General features: G+C 44.2%; 1 protein-coding gene across 1 annotated transcript in view; it reads right to left on the bottom strand.

Annotated features, from left to right (window-relative positions):
* Positions 1-24,800, bottom strand: part of LAMA5 (laminin subunit alpha 5) — a 297,353-nt gene that overhangs the window by 181,721 nt on the left and 90,832 nt on the right. The window contains exons 3-6 of the mRNA XM_030212484.1: positions 19,084-19,201; positions 12,815-12,933; positions 11,133-11,303; positions 7,621-7,718 (exon numbers count right to left, since the gene is read on the bottom strand). Of these exons, the coding sequence (XP_030068344.1) occupies positions 7,621-7,718; positions 11,133-11,303; positions 12,815-12,933; positions 19,084-19,201 (506 nt within the window). The remainder of the gene's footprint in view (positions 1-7,620; positions 7,719-11,132; positions 11,304-12,814; positions 12,934-19,083; positions 19,202-24,800) is intronic.

The raw sequence follows: 24,800 nt of genomic DNA, 5'->3' as shown, positions 1-24,800 counted from the left end.
AAAAATCCACAATTTCGGGAATAACATGTATAGAATGTTTGCACGTTTGGGAATCTGCCAGGTGCCCTTGACCTGGATTGGCCACTGTTGGGGACAGGATGCTGGGCTTGATGGGCCTTTGGTCTTTTCCCAGTATGGCATTACTTATGTACTTATGTGTATTGACGGGTGTCATGGGGAGGGGGAAGGAGGGAGGTCTGATTTTCTATACTCTTTGATGGGATACACTGTTCGATTTTCAAGCGGGGTTAGCCGACTTCTATTGTATTGTATTGGTAAAAATGTTCAAGAACTGTTGTTTTAATTATAAAAGTAATAAAAGTTGGAACTTGTAAAAGAAATTGGCTTAAAAAAATTACCCATTCTAGTTATGGGCGATCAGCTGCGGTTGCTAATGAAACACCTGAAGCATTTTACACGTTCAAAATCTTTTCAAGAACAGCAATATAAGTCTTTGCTCCATTTGTACATTTTCCCTCATTGCGTATTTTTGGCTCAAGTGGCATCAACAGCGGAATGCCCACGTTGTAGGGTTGAGCCGGCTACGTTAGTGCAAGTGTTCTGGACCTGCCCCTTAATAAAACCTTTCTGGATGCGGGTGCTGATGCATCTTTCTACAATACTGGGTAGACGCCTGCCTCTCCAGGCAGATATTCAATTGTTTTCGAACTTTGTTTCATTGGGCCTGAGATCGGGGCCTAACCTTCTGCTACATATGGCATTTTTTTTTTAGCCAGAAAAAATATTTTGATGTGTTGGAGACAGACTGCAACAGTATCAGTCACCGCTTGGAGGAATGAACTTTTCAACTTAATGAAGATGGAGGGACTGGATGCTAGTCAGCGGTCTCCTAGAGCCTGGAAGAGTTTTCAACAAATTTGGTCCCCAGTGTGGGATTGTTTGCCCATCGTGCTGGTAGTTACCTGTTGAATTTACAACTTGAAGTATTGGCGTCAGAGAGGGGAGGGGGGTGTTAGGGTTTTAATCTGCTATTATTTGCGGATCAGACTGCCATGAAGAAACAATATGTGTGGTCTGATCCTTTGTAGTATATGTGTGGGTGGTGGGTAGAGGGTGGGGGGATGACTCTTGAAAATTTACCACGATGTACTGATATATATATATAAATAAAAGGTAGAATAACATGTGTAATTTTGCTTCCCTTGTTCAGAGACTGTCTAGGAGCAGGGAGAAGGCAAGCTATGCACAGGATATCAGGCACCCTAGGCTAACCTTCAGCCTTGAGCTCCAACCACTAAATTTTAGGTCCCTTGATCCTTCCCCCCCCCCCAAAAAAAAACAAAAAAAAAACCAATCATGATCACCCCAAACCATCTTCCCACAATAATCTGGGTAAATGGGTTATTTGAAAACTGCACACCCTCCCTGCTGTTGTTTCTTTTGGTGTGATTTGACTGCCGCTGTTCTTTGATGCCCCCAAAAGCTGCTGCCCTAGGTGAGTGAGTAATCCTGCCTAAAGATTGAGCCAGCCCTAGCTATGCAACAACTTAGAGGTTTTTGCAATCCGATGGTAAATTTACCTACAGAGAAAACTGGTGCAAATCTTTGTGGGTAATTTTTCAAGGGGCAGAGTAGTTTACTTTATTGATAAAGGTTACCCACAGAGTTTGCACCAATGTGGTCACTTGAGTACCATCCCATGTGTAAACTGAAAATGCATTAGCAGTCTACAGCTCTTCTGTAGCTTCCAATTTTCATTCTGTTTAGTCTGTGAAAAGCTCATCCTTTAATTTATAATTAAAAAGGTTATGTGCTCTTGGTCAAAGCTACCAAAGTCATGAGAAGAGAACGATCTCAGTTTATCAAGCATCCAAGAGACTGCGCAGACCCTGCATGCTCTCCTAATGAACTATACACAATCTCTACTTCAGCTACAATATTTACATATTTTTGTGATGACAGAGCACAAGTCCAGCACAGTCATTCTCTTCCGTTACACCATGCAGTGCAGAACATAAATCAACACACAATGAACCAAAAAAGTGCCCCCCCCCCCCCCCCGGTGGGGCACCAGCCAGAGCCCAGCATGTGCACGGACATCAAGATGCTTAATCATGACTGGGCAGCCAATCCAGAAAGGAAAGTGTACAGGTTGGGTGCCGGATTTTTGCACACTCTTGCAAGAAAAGGCAAAGAGTTTAATCCACTGAAAGCACCAAGAGGAAATGCAGAGTTCAAATACAGCATCTGTGAACACACTTCCCTTCTTGTGAGACTCAGTGGGAAGCAACCACTTAAGGGGCCTTGAGTCCCGCTTTGAGCCTCTGGATTCCTCCATTTTGTCAGATTTCTGATAAATAATATGCCAGCTGTCGTCACACATTATGCTGCTTGCTGACATCTGGCAACAGATCCTCATGTGAAACTCTGCATGGGTGCGGTGATGGAATCATTCTCCTGAGAAAGGTGTGAGACCTGGGTCTAGCCAAGGAGTTCATCTTCTCTCTCTTCCTGCATCTGAGCTCCCAATTGAAATTACACCTGCTCATTTTGAAGTATTTCAATTCTCCTGGAAATATGACTATGAAGCAGAAAAACACTATCACTTCTGATACTGGGGAAAATGAAGCAGCCCAGAATAAACTGGCCTCTTTGGAAAAAGCTGTATTATTCAGCACGCAAAGTTTGAGGATGTAATCTCTGTGAGAATTTGTGTATTATTCAAGTTATTTTATGGGTTTTATGTTCTTTTAATTGTATGTTTATTATTTTTACTGTCTTTGTGCTTATGAAGATTATGCACTGCTTTGGTTATCTATAAGGCAGTCACTAAGGGGTTAATAGGAACATAGGTGCCTATTTTCCTTTACAGATACTAGTGTAACTGCGAATATACCCACCTATAAGGTAGGTGCAAGCACTTACACTTATCATAGAACTGGCGTGTGTGTGCCTAAGTGCCAGAGATATGCATATAACTTACAGTATTCTATAAGTCGTTTGCCCATGTGTGAGTCCTTCCCAGGGTCCACCCAGACCCCACCTGTAAAATATGCGCTATGTAAGATATGCATGTATTTTATTTGCAGAATAACACTTAGGAAGAATTTTGGCACGCACACGTGTATGGGTACACACGTTTACATGGAAATATTCTAATGAAACACACATGTAATTGGCACATAGCTGTCAGCATGTACTTTATAGAACCACTCTGCTAATCTTTTAAATAAATAGATAATAAATAACCTGAGGACATGGCAAGAGCTCTGTCTTAATCCTGTGCACAGAGCACAACACAGCCATATGTTACAGGACAGGTTTGCTGCACACTCCTTCTTCGGATACTAAACCTCAGACCTTCTGCTTGATGTGATATGGCTACTCGCCTAGACTACTGCAATTTGCTTCTCGCTGGTCTCCTGCTCAGCCATCTATCTCCTCTTCAATCTGTCCAAAACTCTGCTGCGCGTCTTATATTCCGCCAGAGTCGCTATACTCACATTAGCCCTCTCCTCAAGTTGCATCACTGGCTCCCTATCCGCTTCCGCATACGGTTCAAACTTCTCCTTTTGACCTACAAGTGCATCCACTCCGCAGCTCCTCAGTACCTTTCCGCTCTCATCTCTCCTTACACTCCTCCCCGTGAACTCCGTTCGCTGGGTAAATGTCTCCTGTCGTCCTCCTTCTCCCCCACTGCTAACTCCCGGCTCCGTTCCTTCTATCTCGCTGCTCCCTATGCCTGGAATAGACTCCCTGAGCCGGTACGTCAGGCTCATTCTCTGGCTGTCTTCAAGTCTAGGCTTAAAGCCCACCTCTTTGCTACTGCTTTCGACTCCTAACCATGACTCTCTTACTCAACACCCTCACTTATCACCCCTACCACTGCAATTTCCCCACCCCTAGCTGTCTGTTCGTCTGTCCAATTTAGATTGTAAGCTCTGTTGAGCAGGGACTGTCTTTTCATGTTAATTTGTACAGCGCTGCGTAAGTCTAGTAGCGCTATAGAAATGTTTAATAGTAGTAGTAGTACTCTGAGCACTGAACTCACAACTGCTTAGCTTGCTATCAACACGTTTGGGAAATGTAGCCAACATGACACATGGAGTTCAGCTGGTATGAACATCTGATTGTGCCTCAGTTAAAGCACTCAACTGATGATCACGGAAGCCCCACACTCACAGCTTTTTGAGAAAGCAATTTCAAGCTGTAAGCTACGTGTTGTGAGACAGGCTGCTGCTCAAGAGGTCAGGGAGTGTAGAGATTTACAGGGGAAAGGTGGTAGATGCAGAAAGCGAGACAGGCAGAGGCTTTCTGCTCTGGAGATTGAGGGCCCGATGAACAAAAGTCCCCGTTAAAAGCCGCATGCATTTAGATCCTCGGTAACAGTGAGCAATGCTCAAAGGAAATCGCATGCAAATTAGCTGCACACAATTTCAGCAAGCAGCTCAGCAGGGAAAGCGCCTATCACATGCGCAGAACAGTCTCTCGGTAAGTGTTCCTGTTCTGTGCGTGCGCTAAGGCTGGTGTACTCTTTCCTTTCCCCTGCAGTACTTGTTGACTCCACTGGCTCCTTTCCCTTCCAGTGCTTAGGTGCTGGCTCCACCTTCCTCCCGCAGCTTACTTGCCTCCTCTGCCCCCCTCCAATTATTTTGCTTGGGAATCTCCTCCTTCCTGAAAGCCTCCCCAGCTGACATCATAGGGGCTTTCCCAGCTGATTGGCTGTCTGCTTGTTTCCCCCCCCCCCAGCTGACATCACATGGGCTTTCCCCAATTGACTGGCTGTCTTCTTGTTTCTCCACCCCCCAGCTGACATCATAGCTGACATCACAGGGGCTTTCTCTAGCTGATTGGTCATCTGCTTGTTTCTCCACCTCCTCAGCTGACATCGTAGCAGACATCACAGGGGTTTCCCCCCAGCTAATTAGCTGTCTGCTTGTTTCTCCACCTCTAAGCTGTTTCTGCTCTCGGACACTGTTTGCTATTGAAACACTCTCCTCCTTACTGAAAGTCCCCCCCTCCCCAGCTGTTTCTCTACCTAAGCTGTTTTCTGCTCTCCCACACTGCTTACTATTGAAAAACATCTCCTGCTTGCTAAAAGCCCCCCCCCCCCCCACCAGCTGTTCCTCTACCCCTCTAAAGCTGTTCTCTGCTCTCCATCAAGTTTTTCTATTGAAAAATGTAAGCACACTGCTCCTTCCAGAAGTCTCCCTCACACGACGACAGCTCCAGAACTGATGGAAAATTTTGCACGTTAAAGGTAGGTGCTCCTCACCGTGAATTGCTCTCATTTTAATTCTAATGAGCTCTTTGTAATACATTTGCATAGGATTGTTGTTAGCTGTTACCCCAAACGGTAAAAAACATGCAGAACCCCTTTGTGCATTACACGCTGAATAATGTGATCATTAGACTGTCTAGAACCAGTTCAATACCAATCTCACTGGCTAATTCTTATTATGCTTGCTTGTGGAACCTCAAGAATTGTAAGTCAGTATATCATATACTGGTTCCCAGTGGCTAGTTCTTATAACATCACAGTTCATTCATTAAATCACTTCAGCTATATATTTGTTTATATATATATATCTTAGTGACCTCAGCTGTGCACATTGCCATCTAATTGTTGTGGCAATGGATCATGAAGACAAGGCAGAAGTGCACTAAGCACAAACACCAACCTGGACCTTTGGCGTTGCAAAGGCCAAGCAGAAAGCTTCCAGGTGGCTAATAAGCCCATCAGCAGCTGAGGCTCAGCAATCTCAAGGCAGCTAAGGGTGAAGGTAGCTGCCAAACTTCCAAGCAAGACTGGAGGGCTACAATATTTGGACCAGACCGAAAAGAGAGTCTGGAAAGTCTATGGCAGCCACCGGTTCTGGCCACCAGAGGGCGAGAGGAGCATAAACCAAGAAAAAGTCACAAATGTGACACACAGTATGATATCTCTGTACTGTTTAAAGGACTTTCATTTTGTCCTTCCAGCAAACTTGATGAAATTCAACTATACTCAGACCTGGAAGAATTCTTTAGAAAACTCCACTTGAAGGTACATTTCACAAAAAAAGAGACTCTCAACAGACTGGAATACAATTTTAAACAAAAGAACATGTATTTCACCCCCACATGATGGACAAAACAATAAACTTGACAACTACACAGAAAGTTTCAGACACAGGGCGAAATTATAACTATCCAGAAAACAAAAGAAAATTCTGTACAACCTCTCTCCATCAGAAAAAGCAGCCATAAAAACTCTACAAAATAACCAAAACATTATCATCAAGCCTGCAGACAAAGGAGGCTCTGTAGTGATTATGGACACACAAAAATAAATCCAAGAAGGACACAGACAGCTGTCAGACAACATGTACAATAGGAAACTGACTGAGGAACACACACAGGTTTATACAAAACAGGTAAAAAATCTTATCAAAACACTTATAAAGCAAGTACAGCCAAATCTGAAAAAACTCATACCAAATCATCCTTCAGTGGGCACATTCTACATGCTACCCAAAATCCAAACCCTGGCAAACCAATCGTATCTGGTACTGGCACACTTACAGAAGAAATATAGAGGGGATTCGTAAACCCTTTGTGCACCAGACAAACAGCTTCATATAAGACACCACAGATTTTCTGAACAAATTAAACAACATCAAGCAGTTACCACCAAGTGCTGTTCTGGTCATAATGGATGTAGAATTACTATACAGCGACATTCCCCATGCAGATGGCACAGCTACATGTGATAAATTCCTAAAAATATCCACCCTGGACCACCAATACTCACTGGAAACTATTACAGAATTAATCAAATTTACTCTAACTCACAACTATTTCCACTTTAACAATGATATCTATCTGCAAATCATGGGTGCTGCTATGGGCACCAGGATGGCACCACCATATGCTAACCTTTTCATGGCAGAACTGGAAGAGACATTTTTGAATACATATCAGACTAAACCCCTAAAATACTACCAGTATACTGATGACAGTTTTAAGATTTGGACTGAGGGAGTAGAGACTCTCAAACAATTCCCAGTTCTTTCAATACATACCATCCTACAATCAAATTCAAAATTGAATACTTCCCAGAAAAAGTAAATTCTTTTCGACACCACAGTTTCCAGGAAGTATACAGACAGATGCAGTTACCTCCACAACTCCAGCTTCCCACCCTTCACATACAAAAAAGTCCATTATATACAACCAAGCCACAAGATACCATCGTATTTGCTCTGACCCAAGAGACAGACATAAACACCTCAAAATCCTGACTGAATCCTTCAACCAAAAAGGCTACAACCCCAAATAATCTCCAAGAATACTGCCTCTTCCCTTAAAATACCCAGGAAAAACCTACTGCAGTACAAGGAAAAGAAAGCTACAGAGATAATTCCCCTTGTAGTGACATCCAGTTCAGAGCTTCATGGAAGGGTTCCCCCCCTCACCCCTTCACTTGGCAGTTACCACACATTCTGAAGCAGGCAGAGCAGTACTGCAACCTCATCGTTCAGTTAGATTGTAGGATCTGAACTTGAAACCTCCTGGCTCAATACTGGGGACTCCGCTGCTGATTCTCCGTGTCCTCTCCTCTCTCCTCATGCCCTCAGCCTCATTAATTCACATTCCTAGAATCAGAAGGTGTCTCACCTAAAGGGATCTGTGGGGTCCTGGGCATCGCAGACATCAGCGTGACCGTGGCAAACGCAGCGTCCCCCAATGCTGATATCCTTGATACTGTAGTAATACTAGAAGACAAACAAATATTCATTTTCACATTACGTGCATTCACACTTATTTTAGTCAATGAACTGATTGAAGAGCTCCCTGAATTTGTTTCCATGTTTGGCGGTGGCTTCCTTCAGTGGTTAATATCAGCTGCTCACAAGAACAACGAAGAGCAGCCATTGCCAAACCTCTGCCTTGCCAGCAGAGAGTACCCCTAACCCCCCCTCCCCCCATACCTGTTTAATATGTTCTATATAATCATGAGACACAGGGCAGAGAAAGGTTGAAAACTGTGTAATGGCTCGTACACATAGAATGAACATATTCTGAGAAGTGATGTGTCTTCCAATAGTACGGCCCAAGAAACCCTGAAATGATCATTCTTTAAACATCATGACAGTATCCAGTGCCATCTGATTACTGCTTTCCAGTGCTTTTAAACTGCAGCACAGCCCAGCAGAAATACAGCTCCAGGATGAACAGCCCAGCGCACCTAGCCTGCTCCTAAGGAAACTCACGAGACGGCTTAGCATTGTTTATAGCAGGATTCTTACAAAAAGGTAATTTTATGGTGAGAATACTGAAAGGAAACTTTAAAACACTACAGTAACGCAAGACCTTTGAAGTCAAAATGATTAAATATTTTGACACCCACCAGACAGGACTTAACAAACAACTGGGTTTTCTAGCCCATTATAAACCATGAAATTCCACTGCTTTGTCACCCTCTGATCACCATGCATATCTCCCTGTCCCTCATCCTCTCAGCCCTCCCAGTCTCTCACCTAACCCACCCCTCCCTCATCCTTACAGACTGCCACTGAAATACTTTGATGTTTCACTTATATATGCTGTTACTTATCAAACTTTGCTTATTTCTGATCTGACGAAGAAGGGCTACCTTTGAAAGCTAATCAAAAAATGTATTAAGTTAGTCCAATAAAAAAAGGTATCATCTTATTTTCTTTTCTATGTTTTATTTTATTCTATTTCTATTGATTACCTTACAACAAGGTTAAATTGTGCTACAATTAGTTGTTCTCATCTCATTTTTATCTACCCACAACCAATGTATCTGGCACCAGTAAGTTTCATGAATCAGATCATCCTGGTTTTCTGGGAGGCAGTGCAGGCCCCAGGCAACAGCCTTAAGAAGGTCACGACCTTCAAAGGCTGGACTGAAAAGCACAACAGATGTCAAATACCAAAGCAACAGCCAGGAGTCTGGCCAAAAACCAAACCGGCAGTATACAGATATTTTCCAGTGCCTCACTACCAATGTGCCCAGGCAGGAATTCTCAGGTGAGCAGGGAAGACATCTGAGAACACTCTCTGAGCCTTCTCCTTCCAGTGCTTCCAATTTTGTGCCTAGGGTTTATTTTTAACAGGCTTGTTCTTAAAAATAAAGTAGCACTGATAATTCCCACACAAGGATCCGCTGCATGGCAATACTTATTTTTGTTTTAACTGGCTCTGGAGGTTCTGCACACATTGTGCCATACGACTGCTATACTGACCCTGAGCTCCCCTAATTCTGTTCTGGTTGGGGTGTCCATCAGGTGTGTACTGTGGACCATGGAAAAGTACAGAGCAGAACGTCTCTGCTGGCCACATGAGAATGAGAGGGTTAGAGGCCAAGGTTTAAAAGAGGTTTAGACAAGTTCTGTTAGCCAGAAGCCTTGGGAAAGCTGTTGCTTGTGGAGCTGAAGAGTGTGAGCAGTTCTAATGGAACGTTGGTTCCTTAAAGCCTGAAGCAGCTTTCTATAGCGAAACGCTAGTCACTGTCAGTGGGAACCTTCTCTCTTTTACTCTTTGTCATAAATGTCTTTGATGTTTAATAACTTGAATGTTGAAGACTTAAGTATTGTATAAGAGAATCCAGGCACCCAAATGCTGTCATAGAAGAGACTGTCACTGAACAGCATCATGGCCCCTAAAAGGAGGTACGCACTTATAGAAGTACCCCATAGTGGCTACTTTTACGTGGATTACATGTAGACATTCTTGGGGGGGGGGGTGTTACATGGGTGGAGATGGGATGTACCCACAATACTTTACACATATGTACATGCAAAAATTTATACCTTGGATAAAACATTGTACATATTTATGTACAAAGGATTAACCCTAGGTGAATAAATGTACTCACCTCTCATCATAATTAGGATTACCATATTTGTGGAGACAAAAAAGAAGTCACAAAAAAATAAAATGCTGCCCCATCCCTGAACCCCCGGGCCAAGCCTGCCCCCGTCCCGCCGCACAGTCCAGAAACTCAAACAGACAGGCTGGTAAAAACTGCCCAGACCCCCAACAGTCCCCTGAAAAAGAGGACATGTCCGGGGGAATCCAGACTTATGGTAACCCTAAGCCAGCCAGCCCACTAGCCCAGCCCAGAAACTTGAACAAACAGGCTGGCTGGGGAAAAACTGCCCAGACCCCCAACAGTCCCCTGAAAAAGGAGGACATGGGGAAATCCGGATGTATGGTAAGCCTAATCATAATACAAATACGTTTCAAAATTTCCACAAACAGGGTACAGGAAAATGACAGTGGAAGAAGAAGAAGCAAGTAAAAAGCGCTGCTCTCTGACTCCCCCTTGCTGATTGGAGGACACACAGGAAACAGGGAAAGCAGACACATATATGTGGGCACTGGTGGCTCTGGTCCTCCTCCCACTCTTCTTTCAGACAGAAGCTGACTTATAAGGTAAACATCTGTTTTGTGAGTCACAGCTGAGAGGTCCCCTCCTAAACATGATTCAGACCCTAGGCATGCTTTAATCCTGCCTTGCATGAATTTATGTACGTGTGTGTGTATATATGTGTGTATATCCATATAGTTATACATACACACACACACACACACACACACACACACGTATATCTATTATATATAGCTGCTTGTACATTTTTTTTATTAATATGTTTATTAGCAAACAAAGGAAACATTCAAATCATTTCAAAAAATAGTATAAGAAATACAGGAACTCACAGAAACATTACCAGGTGCCAATAATATTACTGCATTTTTTAAAAGCAATAATTCCTAAGATAGGCCCTCCAAGTATAAATTATCTTCTTTCCCTCAGGATACAGACTGTGTGACAGATAGCTCTGGAAGAGCCTAGAATTTTCAAAGAATGGCACTTGGCTTCTCCAGCAACCACTACTATGCATTTATAGGCTTCAGACCCACCTCATCCCAGAGTGCAGAGCTTTCGTGCTCTGTCTCTTCCTCCTAAACTAGTGATTCCCAAACCTGTCTGGGGGGAAAAAAATAAAATTTATGAGAGAGATTTGTATACACTACCTCTTTGTATGCAAATCTATCTCATGCATATTCATTGTGGATATCCTGAAAACCTGACTGGCTGGGGTTCTCTGAGGACAGGTTTGGGAGCCCCTGTCCTAAACACCTGCAATAAGACTTACCCTCCTGGTGACGGTGGGGTCCCTCAAGGCTTTGCCCATTAAGTGGCCCAGTAGCGTGTTGGTTCTCAGGAAACGCAGTCGGATGTTGGTGGCTTTAGTGAAATTCCGCAAGAGGGGTGAGTAGGAGAAGTTCATGGCTCCTGGACGCCCATTAACCAAAGAAACCACGATCTGACGGGTGAAGACAGATCACACTATGAACAACACTTCCACCAGCACAGTCATCCTTCAAAGTCCTATCAGTTGAGTCTAGTCTACCAACCAGTTAAGAGCCATAGCTGGATAATTCTTACAGATCAGGACTATCACTCATCACACTTAGCCTCCATTTTTAAGAGTCAAACAGAAAACATTTTAACAAAGTGAAGCCAGCTATGGTCCAGTCACTATTCTAATTCCTCTAACCACCTCCATCACTAAGGGAACATACTGGGAGCACTCTTACACCGTGGTGGCTCATGTATAAGGTGCAGGGAAGCATGATGTTGGGGGGATGGGGGCAATGGAAGGTGAAAATGGGTACTGGATAATGGTTTGGGTGACAAGTGGAGGAGGGGGAACAACAATAGTTCTTTTATGCCAATCACTTTTAGACCCTCCCCCTTCACCATTTTTAAAAAGTCAGAAGAAAAGCTGTCTTGACTACAAAGCTGGATTTCTGGAGGTAACATCATTCCCTGGGGGGTTTTTTCTGTTCTCTGTTCAGTATACAGACTCTCATTTTAAATAATGAAAAACTACCTTCCGCAAAACTAATACAGTACCACCCAAAGCAGTGTACATAGTTAAAAACAAAAACATAATATATTAATAACGTACATCTGACAAACATATAATACAAAACACAATACCCAGGAGATTCAGCAACCTGAAATCAACCAAAACAGTCTACTACTACTACTATTAAACATTTCTATAGCGCTACTAGACTTACGCAGCGCTGTACAAATTAACATGAAAAGCCAGTCCCTGCTCAACAGAGCTTACAATCTAAATTGGACAGACGAACACACAGCTAGGGGTGGGGAAATTGCAGTGGTAGGGGTGATAAGTGAGGATGTTGAGTAAGAGTCATGGTTAGGAGTCAAAAGCAGTAGCAAAGAGGTGGGCTTTAAGCCTAGACTTGAAGACAGCCAGAGACTGAGCCTGATGTACTGGCTCAGGGAGTCTATTCCAGGCATAGGGAGCAGCGAGATAGAAGGAACGGAGCCGGGAGTTAGCAGTGGGGGAGAAGGGGGACGACAGGAGACATTTACCCAGCGAACGGAGTTCACGGGGAGGAGTGTAGGGAGAGATGAGAGCGGAAAGGTACTGAGGAGCTGCGGAGTGGATGCACTTGTAGGTCAAAACAGTCACTGCCCAAATACTGTAGACCAGGGGTTCTCAACCTGGCCCTCAGGACACACCTAGCCATTCTGATTTTTATGATACCCACAATGAATATGCATGAGATTGATTTGCATACAATGAAGGTAGTGCATGCAAGGTTATCTCACGCATATTCATTGTGGATATCCTGAAAACCTGAGTGGGCTGGGTGTGTTCCGAGGGCTGCTAAATAGACTGTCTTCTTTGCTTCCCTCAATCTGATTTAGAGATTCATGTTTTCAGTTTCTTCCTGAATACTGAATAAAACTGCAGTGATATAAACATATGGACTGTACGCCGAGAGAGAACATCACCTCTCCATTTTCCAAGGGCACGATTCTAGAATACTCTGTCGTGCAGACTGCGTCGTCATCTTTCACAATGCGTTCCACGGTCCGAGGACCAAACCTTTCAATGCAGTCTCTCTTGGAAGCTGTCAGAAACCAGAAAAAATTATTCAAAATAAAAACCAACAAAAACAGAAGAAAGGTTAAAACTGGGGGGGGGGGGGGGGGGGGGTGGTATGGCAGATATCACACTAAAGAGATCCCTTCTTAGCCATGGTTTGACAGCTTTAAAATTGAAAAGCCCTTCAGAACTACTAAAGTCTGGAGGAGAAGGAAGGAAAATATGGAAATTAGTATTTATGTAATATGCATGTGCCACAGAGTTAGAGAAACTCAGTGATATAGGAGAAATTTACTAGCCTTGCGACTGCCTTCCAGACATTTTCTGAGCCATACTGACAGTCAAGGGCTGTGCTCCCAAATCTTACAAACAACGCACATAAACAAGCACGGTTTTAGTGTGACTTAGCTTGAACAGACACTGCTATTGTGGCCCTTGAAAGTTTCCACATTCAATGACCTGTAGGGCACATCGGAAATAAACACCAGTGCCCCTGAGTGCTGTTAAAAGGAGGTCACTTCCTCAGCAAGACCCTGGTTCCTGTCCCCCTGCAGCTAAAATCTCATGAATGCGGCCTGAGCCACATATTCTGTCAGGTTCCTTAGGAATTAGGAGATCAGTTTGGACTGGGTAACTAAACAGCCAACTACAATGCCACGCTTGAAAACTGTTCCCCCTTGAAGCTAAAAGTGTGTGCTCGAGCGTCCACAGAATGTGTGCGTTACCCAGACTAAATAGGGGCATTTCAGGGGACCAGGGGGAGAGGAGAAGTGAGGAGGAAAAAAAAATAACGCACATTACATCTGCATTTTCAAACGTACACAGGTAGACTAAAATTTAAAGCCGCTTATGGGGTCAATTTCAGGCAGAAGGCAACACAAATTCTGGCCATTTAAGTCACTGAACATCCAGATTATCTCTCAATTGGAGCAAGCTAAAGATTGACTTCAAAGTTATACACATGTATCTTTTTTCTGGCGGCTGACCTCCTGCTGTTTTGTCCCCCACCACCATCTGCAGAACAAGTGCAGGACACGCCCATCCTTCTGTGCCCATTTACCTTGTAGGCACTTTAAAAAAAAAAACAATGCAGGTAGATTCCCTTTGAAGCTCCACTTTTAACTTTGCAACAATATGAGCTATTGGAAATACCCCTTAAAAGGGCAAAAGGCTTCCTGACCAAGCTCAGTATATAGCATGGAGACCCACCACGTTTTGCACAAGAGCTTCACGTCTCCCCATGTGTGAACAGCTCCATTCTCGGTGTCTTCTAATCAATTCCAATAATCGCGGTTACAAAAGAACGTGACCTCACTGATATCACCTTAATACCGCCACCCCTGTTTCAGAGTTTGCTGTGCTCAGTCTTGGTCAGTGGGTTTCTATGTATCTGTTTTTGAGCGCTATAATGGATGCACGTGATAAATCTGCAACTATGTAAATAAAGCTACAACTCCCCAGTGATCAGACAGGTCACCGTCACAGGTTGGTGGTGGCAAGGCACCATCCAGAAAGGCCATAGGGACCCAGGATGCCAAATGCTCAGGCACATTAGTGTTGGCACTTTGTGGTTACTTGTGGCAGGGAAGGGATGCTGGCTGTGAACAAATCAGGGTATCTTGTATAAACATCTACCCAAGACAGGAAAGATAGAGAGAAGAAAGATGACAAAATCTGCCTTGGGTATGGTGTGAGACCCTACAAATTGTCCTGATCTATGTCCAGCAGCTGAGAGGTACCTTTAGCAGTATGAACAAGAATAACAGGGTAGACCAGAAGAATCAATTGGTCTTTTATGCCATCATCTCTTCTGTTATTATGTTACTATGGGGCTCGTTTTCAAAGTACTTTGACTATGGAACTTTGTAAGTCTAAGTGCTTTGAAAATATGCCTCACTATATCTTATGAAGCTATCTACCACTAAATTACTGTGTATTAAAGCACAGTACTTGATACTTGATAGTCTTCTCTCTCATAAAACCTGAAATGACCCATCGGACTCAGAAGGGAAATAACTAATTACCTACAGGGAAATCACAGCTCAGACGTTTGACATGGACCAAACTCTGTATGATTGGATAGAGGCATCTACAAGGTTGTATTCTCTGAAGTGGAGCCACATAGATAAGCAAGAGTTATTTATAAACATATTTTATGTAAAATGAACCTGGCAGAGGGTTAGCTGGCGACGAAGCCCTTAGAGAATGTTATAAACAGAGAGCTGGAAGGGTTACCGGGTTCTAGGGAAGGCACTGAGACGGGGTTGATGTGTGCATACCAATGGACAGGAATTAGGGAGGGCTCTACAGAGTCAATGACTTCCCTGGACACATGTCCGTAAGACTGCAATTATGGCCTGGCCCAAGCTTGGTGTGTTTCATGTATGCTTGAACCCTGAATAGCATTGAACTAAGACCATCTTCTCCTTTACCCACCACTGCAGTATGATTTTACAGCTCATAGGCGGCTAATGTAGGAAACATTTTCTGGCATCTCTTGCTAGAACATAGAAACATGACCCCATTCTCTGGCTGCTCTACGGCTCTGCAGGTATAGCCCCCACCAATCTTCTTACCCCAGAAGCTCAGCTCTTGGTTTCAGGCTAGAACAGTTGCAGAAAGGTTTCCTGTGATCCTGTTGGCGTTAGCTGCCGAGACCTGAGGCATGCCAGGGTGACATGCCTGTGAATTAAGATCCGGTCCTGGCTCCTGACTGAATGCTTTATCTTTCATGTTCATTCCTCAGCTTACAGGCAGCACTTGGGGTCAGCTGTGGAGCTTGGCAGACAGCACTGTAGTACAAAGGCATCCTCCCTCAGTTATCCAAGCACGGAGCAGCAAGCAGCAAGAGAAAAAAGGAGCTCTCTTCCTTACAGCTGGAAGCCTGCCTGTGAAAACGCCTCCCAACTAACCAGGCCTCTGTGTAAGACATACACCAGCCAACTCCACCAGAAAGCCACAGAGTCTGATGAATCAGGAACGAAAGTGCCAAGAGTTATTGTTTTAATATCTTATCTAACACTGATAATGCTGGGCCACCTGTTTTCTACTAACCACTGGACTGAATTATCACCGTTACTACTATTTGAATTTACCATTTGGGGGTAAATTCTATATATGTCTCTAAATGTTAGGCACCAGAAAACTGCTAAGCTAGTATTCTATATGGCAGAGTTGCATGCCAAGTCCACAGTTATGCACCAAACTTTAGTCGTAACCATTTACACCAAAGAGTGTGCAAAAATAGGCAGATTTCCCCGATACATTCATGCCCCTCCCACACTAACACTCCCTTTGCATTTGTGTGTGAGAGACATTAGGTACGCAACTTATAAAATAAGGCCATACATCTGTTATGTGTGTAAATTAGCACCAATTATTGGTAATTATCACCAAGTTAGTGTGCTTTAGTGAATTTTGTTACGCACGTAAATGGCACTATTCTATCACTGCAAACTCAACTTTGGGCACCATTTACAGAATCTGGGGGTTGATGTCTAGGAATTGGGTTCAGGGGTTTCTGGCTCTATAGCACAGGATGCTCAGCAGGGTATCCTTCATCCCTCTTTTTTTTTTTTTTTGTTGTTACATTTGTACCCTGCACTTTCCCACTCATGGCAGGCACAATGCAGCTTACATGGGGCAATGGAGGGTTAAGTGACTTGCCCAGAGTCACAAGGAGCTCTTCCCTTATCCAGTGCTTTTTTTACTTCCCCCTCCCCCCGCCTCCTTTTCCCTTCGCCTCATGATTTCATTTTAAATGTATTTTTTTGTAAACCACCGCATTTGTGCTTCAGAAAGACAGTATAACAAACTCTGAATAAACAAACTTTGTTAACTCCAGCCATATCTCCTGCTACATGATGCCTCACCTCTTTTAGGTTATAACACAGATAACGGCACGAAACAAAAGTGTTACACTGAACCAGCGGGGTAGCCATGGGGGAGGGGAGGCTCAGAGCCTGGGCCCCATCTGCTTTAATCGTCGATGGGGATGCCAAGCCCCGCCAGCTGAAGAGGTCTCCTTAAGTCAGAAGGCGTGCTTCAGATGCTGATGCCAGCTCTCTCACACAGGCTTGGTTCAGTGATTGAAATGAGCATGCATGGGAGTGCCAATGTTGCCAGCTGAAGTAGACTGCCAACTTGAGCTCTGCTCTGGCAGCACAGGCAAGACTCAGCATCCCTGCCAGCAAAGGTATACGCTAATGTGGAGGTGGGGGAAGGGGTGGAGAAAATACCTGGCCCCCTAAGTCCACCTTTGGACCCCCCACCAAAATGCTGGCTATGCCCAAGCACTAAAATGATAGTGAGAGCAGATGAAGGCTCAGAGCTCCCGAAATCCAAGCAGCCTTCTTTATCCCTGTATTTCGCTCCCTTCCTCACTGTTAGGGATCCTCCATGCTATTTTCAGCGCTCACTCAAAAAAAAGTTAGCACACAGCAGGTCGCTCCTTAGAGGGAACACTGGTTCCAACTACTGGAGTTGCCGTCAAAGCCCACTCCAGCCTATCCAAATCCGTCTTGTCATTTGCAGGACCCAGACCTGTCCTCGGTTCCAGCTACTGAAGTTGCCATTGAAGCCCTTTCCAGCTCATCCTAAACTGGATTGCCATATACAGAACACAGACCTACAAAATCCTCCTGGCACCGGCCTTAGTTCTTCACAGCTGGAGTCACCAACCAAATGTCACTCACACATCCACACACATGCAGCCATTTAAGGATTTTTTTTTATACCATCCATTTTCTAAATATCCTGATCTTCCCTTCACTTTCTCCTGAAGACAAATCCCCTTGGCAGACTTGGGTGTGTCACCAAGCAATGAACACTACTTATAGAATACTATCAGTTGCGTGCATTGCATTGTGCACTCAAGCGCTCCAATCAATTATTGACGTCATAAGTGGGCTTGCCTACATTTTTGCAATAAGGCTTTGCGCTAGAATTTCATAATGGCTTAGGTAAGCCTAAATGCTGTTATGAAATTGGCACTCAGGGTGCCCCATTGTGGTGTCTACATCTTGGCATCAAGCTATAGAACTGCCCCCATAGAACGGCATTTTAGAAAGGAAGTTCAAATACGTCCACTAGTATTTCAAAACAGGACCTCTTTGACATAAGAGTCTCTACTAAAATACATGGAGAAATGGTCATTTATGCGATGGTTGCATGCAACATGAACATCGATTTTAGGAAAAGAAAGGTCTAAAATATCAACACATAAGTGTTTTGTTGCCTGAACATAAACATCTATCTTAGGCATTTTAGAAACAAACATTTATTCTTTCTAAAGCTATCATACAGACTGGTATCCCTTGCCATTTTGGCTTTTTTTTTTGGGGGGGGGGGGGGATGAAACACCAGGGGACTTTTCTGAATCTAGACATCCTAGGGAGCAGGTGTCAATTCCAACATTGATCTGTTAGGATATAGATGTTCATTCCCCTTCTGAAATGCAGAATAAACGTTCAATTTTAGGCCCGTCCTAGCCCCCTAAAACCTAAAATAAGCCCAGAACATGCCCCCTTGCCATTTGCACGTGTTTCAGTTTTAGATGTTTATTTCCCAGCTTTGTAAAATTGGTACTTAAGGTGTTTATGCAAGATAAACATTTAAGTGCCAGTTTCTGTATGTCGAAAACACATATGGTGCTTCTAAAACGAGACCCATAGAAATAGTAGATTAACAGCAGGTAAGAACTAATATGGCCTATCGTCTGCCTAAAAAAAGCAGTTAGGACTATAACTGCTGTTCCATGTAGGCAGCCATCCTCTGTGGCCAGTAATAGAGACTCTCTCAGCAGAGTTCCAAAACTGAGAACATCTGGAGGTCAGTAGTGAAGATGGCTGAGAAACTGCCAACCTCTGCACGTTACGACATCATTCTCTACTGGCTCAAATATTGTAAGTTGCTTGGCGAAGGGAAGGGCTTCTATTGCATAAGTCACACAATTGCACCATAGACATAGCCTACACTGTATCCGTAACAGATAGTATATGGCACCTAAATTGAGCCGAAGGAATAGACAAAGGTTAAGTTTCAACGAAAGCCAGCAGCACAGCGTAACAGTATACCATGGACAAGTGAGAGGCATAACTCTGAAAAGGTCACAGTGTAATCCAACAGGGATCAAAGCCACTGCGGCTGGCTCCCGCTACCGTCACACCATACTTACAGGCAAAGTACTGCCAGGGTTGATAGGTGGCTCCGAAGTCAGTGGATCGCTCAAGCACCCAGAGGTCCGGACGAGGAGAATTGGCAAACTTGATCAGAACATAAGCCACGTGGAACAGCTGGAAGAGAAAAGCAGAGCAGAGCTTGTCAATGATCCTTATTCTGGAAAGCTTCCGAAACAGCAGGAGAATGAACAGTAATATGCAGTGTGGTGCAATGCAGACTGGAGGGGCATGGGACTAGGTCCCAAGGCTACCCCCCACAGAACAGGGTCAGAGCTAATACACCAGCCAGGCTCAGGGACATGAAGGTCTTGCTTTCTGTTGTCTAAATTATCACACAGCTGAGTAATTACCCCGCAGTACACGTAATCCCTGTCAGCTTATTTCCAGCACTTGGCGACAGTCAAGTCGACATCAGTGCTTGAAAAAATTACTAAACACACCATGACAGATTTCCTGAGTTGCTCCCTTCTTTAAAAAAGCACCTGCTCTGTAAAGAGAGCAGTTTGACTGCTCAAAAGATTTATATTATTATCTGAATGGTGGCTTTCTGCTTTTTTATGCTGGAAATTAAACGGCTCAATATTCAGCCTCTATAGTAAGCAGTTTTGGGTTTTTTTTGGGGAGGGAGGGGGGTTAGTACCAACTGTACTGGTCAAAAATATCTGGATGTTCGGTGCCACTATTGGGATTGTGGACAGCACTGAATGTTCAGATAAGGCGGTCAGTGCCAGAACGTTTCTCAATAGTGGTAATCCCACCCACCCTCCACAGGGTTTGCTACTCATATATAGACAACTCAATCATTAACAATACTCCTCAGTCATATACAGGCAATCTGGCAGACTGTTTCTATCATAATACACCTGTTCATACTCATTCCAACCAATCAAGATGACTTTTATTCTGTGTAATAATTGTGGAACTTGGTGCTTTAGTTCCAAGGCACAAAAGCACCAGGCGCCTTCAAAATCGGGACCCAATTTCTTTATTCGTACACCTTAATCATCAATTTCTTCCTAAATGACCTGAAACGGGCCGTGTTTCGGCGCACAGCACCTGCATCAGGGGTCAGTCAATGGCGTGGTGATATATGGGAAGAAGCTAAGGCTTTCTTCTGTGGTGTTGATGAAGTTAGATGACTGTCCCACTTCTTATCAAAAAGTACGCAGAGTAGTCCGATAGGGACAATCATCCAGCTTTATCAACACCGCAGAAGAAAGCCTTAGCTTCTTCCCATAAATCACCACTCCACTGACTGACCCCTGATGCAGGCGCTGTGCGCCGAAACACGGCCCGTGTCGGGTCATTTAGGAAGAAATTGATGATTAAGGTGCACGAATAAAGAAATTGTGTCCCGATTTTGAAGGCGCCTGGTGCTTTTCTTTGATATTTGGAATTGTTCTATACTTTGGACCATCTCTGTGCTGTTTAGTTCCAAGGCACACCATCAAGATACTGAAGGTTTGTCCCATCTGTCTTCAGCTTGCTAAAGAGGAGCTTGGCAAACTTATTACAGCACTGTGATGCTCCAGAAAAAAAAAGAACTGAGGTGGAATAAGAAGCAATGAAGGCGTCTCATGAGAAAAGACACCCCCAAAGCACTAAGCTCAAAACAGAAAACTGTTGCTGCTAGGGGATTCTATTATCAGAGGCATTAACTTTGGAACACAGTTCAAGGGGTCCGACAAACTGAAATGCCTTCCAGGATCCTCAGCTATCAGGAGCACCAGGCAAATACTGGGAGGTGGTGGGAATGAAAACGGTAACGGAATTCAAACATGCGTGGGATAAGCATAAAGGAATCCTGTGCAGAAGGAATGGATCCTCAGGAGCTTAGCCAAGATAGGGAGGCGGGGCTGGTGGTTAGGGGGCGGGGATAGTGCTGGGCAGACTTGTACGGTCTGTGCCAGAGCCGGTGGTGGGAGGCAGGGATAGAGCTGGGCAGACTTACACGGTCTGTGCCAGAGCTAGTGGTGGGAGGCGAGGATAGTGCTGGGCAGACTTATACGGTCTGTGCCAGAGCCGGTGGTGGGAGGTAAGGATAGAGCTGGGCAGACTTATACGGTCTGTGCCAGAGCTGGTGGTGGGAGGCGGGGCTGGTGGTTGGGAGGCGAGGATAGTGCTGGGCAGACTTATACAGTCTGTGCCAGAGCCGGTGGTTGGGAGGCGGGGCTGGTGGTTGGGAGGCGGGGATAGTGCTGGGCAGACTTGTACGGTCTGTGCCAGAGCCGGTGGTGGGAGGCGGGACTGGTGGTTGGGAGGCGGGGATACTGCTGGGCAGACTTATACGGTCTGTGCCAGAGCCGGTGGTGGGAGGCAGGGATACAGCTGGGCAGACTTATACGGTCTGTGCCAGAGCCGGTGGTTGGGAGGCGGGGAAAGTGCTGGGCAGACTTATACGGTCTGTGCCCTGAAGAGCACAGGTACAAATCAAAGTAGGGTGTACACAAAAAAATTAGCACATATGAGTTATCTTGTTGGGCAGACTGGATGGACCGTGCAGGTCTTTTTCTGCCGTCATCTACTATGTTACTATGACTATAATCAAAGAAGAAGTTAAGGAGCCTAACATTGATGTTGTTATCCATCACCATAAAACAATAACTTCAGATCCTTGTTATATAGAAAGTTGTTGCTAAATGAACCTCTGTTAAGATGCATTTATTTGATGGCTTTATTTAGGGGGGGGGGGGTTGTGGAGGAGGGGCCTATGTGGCTTTGGTGTTACCATTTAACAGGTGTTAATGGACAGACAGTAAACATTGTAGCATGGTGGCGTTCTAAGAGTGAGTTTTGCACATGCCGTGACAATATGAACTTCATTCTTAAGCTGGGTATGTTGTCTAAAGTCACAGGCCCTGAAATTTACTGTTAGTGCTTGCCTTTACTTACTTTGTGCGGAAGAGGGCTCTTTCTGAAGTTTCCCGCGGGGGTGGAGGAGACGAAAACGGTAACGGATTTCAAAGATGCGTGGGATAGACATAGGGGAGTCCTGTTCAGAAGGAATGGATCCTCAGAAGCTTAGCGGAGATTGGGTGGCAGCACCGGTGTTTGTGGTGCGGGGCTAGTGGTTGGGAGGCGGGGCTAGTACTGGACAGACTTCTACGGCCTGTGCCCTGAAAATGGTAGATACAAATCAAGGTCAGGTATACATATAAAGTAGCGCATATGAGTTTATCTTGTTGGGCAGACTAGATGGACTGTACAGGTCTTTTTCTGCTGTCACCTACTATGTTACCTGGGAACAAATGACCTGGCCAATAATACCCTACTTGTAACACAGAGAGCTTTTTGGGAGCTGGGGGGGGGGGGGGGAGGGCTTAAAATCTTTTGTACAAACAGTAGCTTTTTCTGAAGTGCTACCTACTTTTGGAAAGAGAGAGAAAAGTTTACAAAATACTGAGAACTTCATAGGTGGCTCAACATCTGGTGTCATCAAGAAGGTTTTAGGTACATAGGAGGAGGATAGGGCAATATATGGAAAAACAAAAGACTACATTGTAATGATGGGCTGCATCTCACTGTTGCAGGAAGAATCCTTGATGAGAAATTCTGACAATTGTTTTCTAGGCATTTAAACTAGAAGGTGGGGGTGGCATATGGGTGCAGCGGCCACTCCCAGCAAAAGACAAGATGTGACAGTAGAAAAGAAAGCAATGTAAACAACAATGTTAGCAAATTGCTTTTTACCAACTCAGTAGGAAGTGAGACTAAACAAAACACTAAACATAAGACGAGACTGCCACTGAAATGTAGCTGGAAAGCAATGACCGCAAACACTCGCAGTCTAAGCAACAAAGTTCATGATCTGCACGCCCTCATGTTAGAGGAAGACTTGGATATTGTTGCTATCACAGAGACATGGTTCAGTAATTCCCATGAATGGGACACAAACATACCAGGCTATAAGCTATGTAGGAATGATAGTCATGGTTGAAAAGGTGCAGGAGTAGCACTGCATTGTGAGAAACAATATCAAAGCAACTGAAATGTAGGGGGCCTGGGGAAAGGAAGAAGCGATATGGATCATCTTGAAAAGAAAACATTGAACCTCTGTCCACATGGGTGTGATCTACAGACCTCCAACACAACCACAGCAACTAGGTAAAGATCTGGTTACAGATCACCAAAAGCTGGCAAAAAAGGGGAGGTGCTGTTACTAGGAGATTTCAACTTGCCAGATGTGGGTCAGAAAGTTCATCTGTGGAATCGGAAACAAGTAGAGAGATCATGGATGCCATTCAAAGTGCAGAGAGGGGCTGTCTTTCTTCTATGTTTGTGCAGCGCTGCGTACGCTTTGTAGCGCTATAGAAATGCTAAATAGTAGTAGTAGAAGCTCAGACAACCCACGAGAGAAAGAGTGATGGAAGCCACGAGGAAAGGAGTGACGCTTGATCTTGTACTAACCAATGGGGAAAGTGTGTCTAATGTCCAAGTGGGTATGTCTAATGTCCAAGAGTTTGCATGTAACTTAACTGAATAACGCGCCAATCAGCGCCGATAATTAGATGTTAATAAATGATTATCATCACTAATTAGAATTTACGCACAATACTTGCTAAGTGTATTTTATAAAGTAGTCCGTGTAAATTCTACCTCGTGGATCTCAGAAGGGGGTGCGGCTATGGGAAGAGCATGGGCGAGTCATGGGCGTTCCTAAAATTTACACGGTGCATTTTCAAAGCACTTAGACTTACAAAGTTCCATAGGTTACTATGGAACTTTGAAAGTCTAAGTGCTTTGAAAATGAGACCCATAGTGTCACAGAAAAACCTGTTCTGCCCCTAAAGTTAGGCATGGACATTTACACCAGCTTTTCATTGGTGTAAATGACTGTGCCTCTATTTTAGTCATGTGGACCGCGTTATGAGTATTCTATAAACCGGGCCTAACTTCAGGTGTGGTTTATAGAATACGCACAGCTGTGTTTTCCATCAGCACCATTTATAGAATCTAGTCCTATGTAGAGAATAATGAGGAAAAAAACAAACATGCTAAACAAATACTATATTCATGGAAGAAAATCCTGGAAAAGGACCACAATTGGCTGGCAAAGGTACAATTGAGAATGGAGTGGATATAGCACCATTCTCGGAAGAAGGCGGACAAAGCCAAGGGTCCGGACGGGATCCATCCTAGGATATTGAGGGAGCTCAGAGAAGTTCTAGTGGGTCCTCTTAAAAACAGAGCCCAACAGGCTTACCTTTGGGCGAAATAACATGTGCTGTTGATAATAGGTATTCTGATGTTGTGATTTGATTAGTGGTTGTTAGAATCAGCACAGCCAATTGGGTATGGCGAGCTTTTTGGCGGAATTCCAGAAGAAGATGGCTGTTTGTGAGGAAGTTCTCTGATTCTGTGATATTCCGGCATTTTAAAATTTTTACTTAAAAGTAATTTAATAGCGAATTTGCAGGATATCACTGACGCTCTTTTATAGCGTTGCGAATGGAAGCAAGATGCTGGCTTATGAGAAATATTTGCTTTCTGTTTCAGGCAGTCATGTTTGGTGCCACGTTATAATCTGCAGCAGCAAATGAAGGGCATAGATTTATGAGGAAGTAATGGGGGGGGGGGGGGGTATGCGCTATGTGTTCAGTGGTTATTTGCTGAATGAAAGTGATTAAATAATTTAATTTTACCAAGGTTGGAATTTTTTGCGGCTGGTGATTAATTAGTATTGTTATGGCACCAAAAAAATAGGGGAGGTGAT

The sequence above is a fragment of the Microcaecilia unicolor genome, chromosome 8 (assembly GCF_901765095.1).
Source record: "Microcaecilia unicolor chromosome 8, aMicUni1.1, whole genome shotgun sequence".
NCBI classification, from domain to species: Eukaryota; Metazoa; Chordata; class Amphibia; order Gymnophiona; family Siphonopidae; genus Microcaecilia; species Microcaecilia unicolor.
Note: the sequence above shows the minus strand (reverse complement) of the source record. Positions and strands in the feature narration are given on the sequence as shown.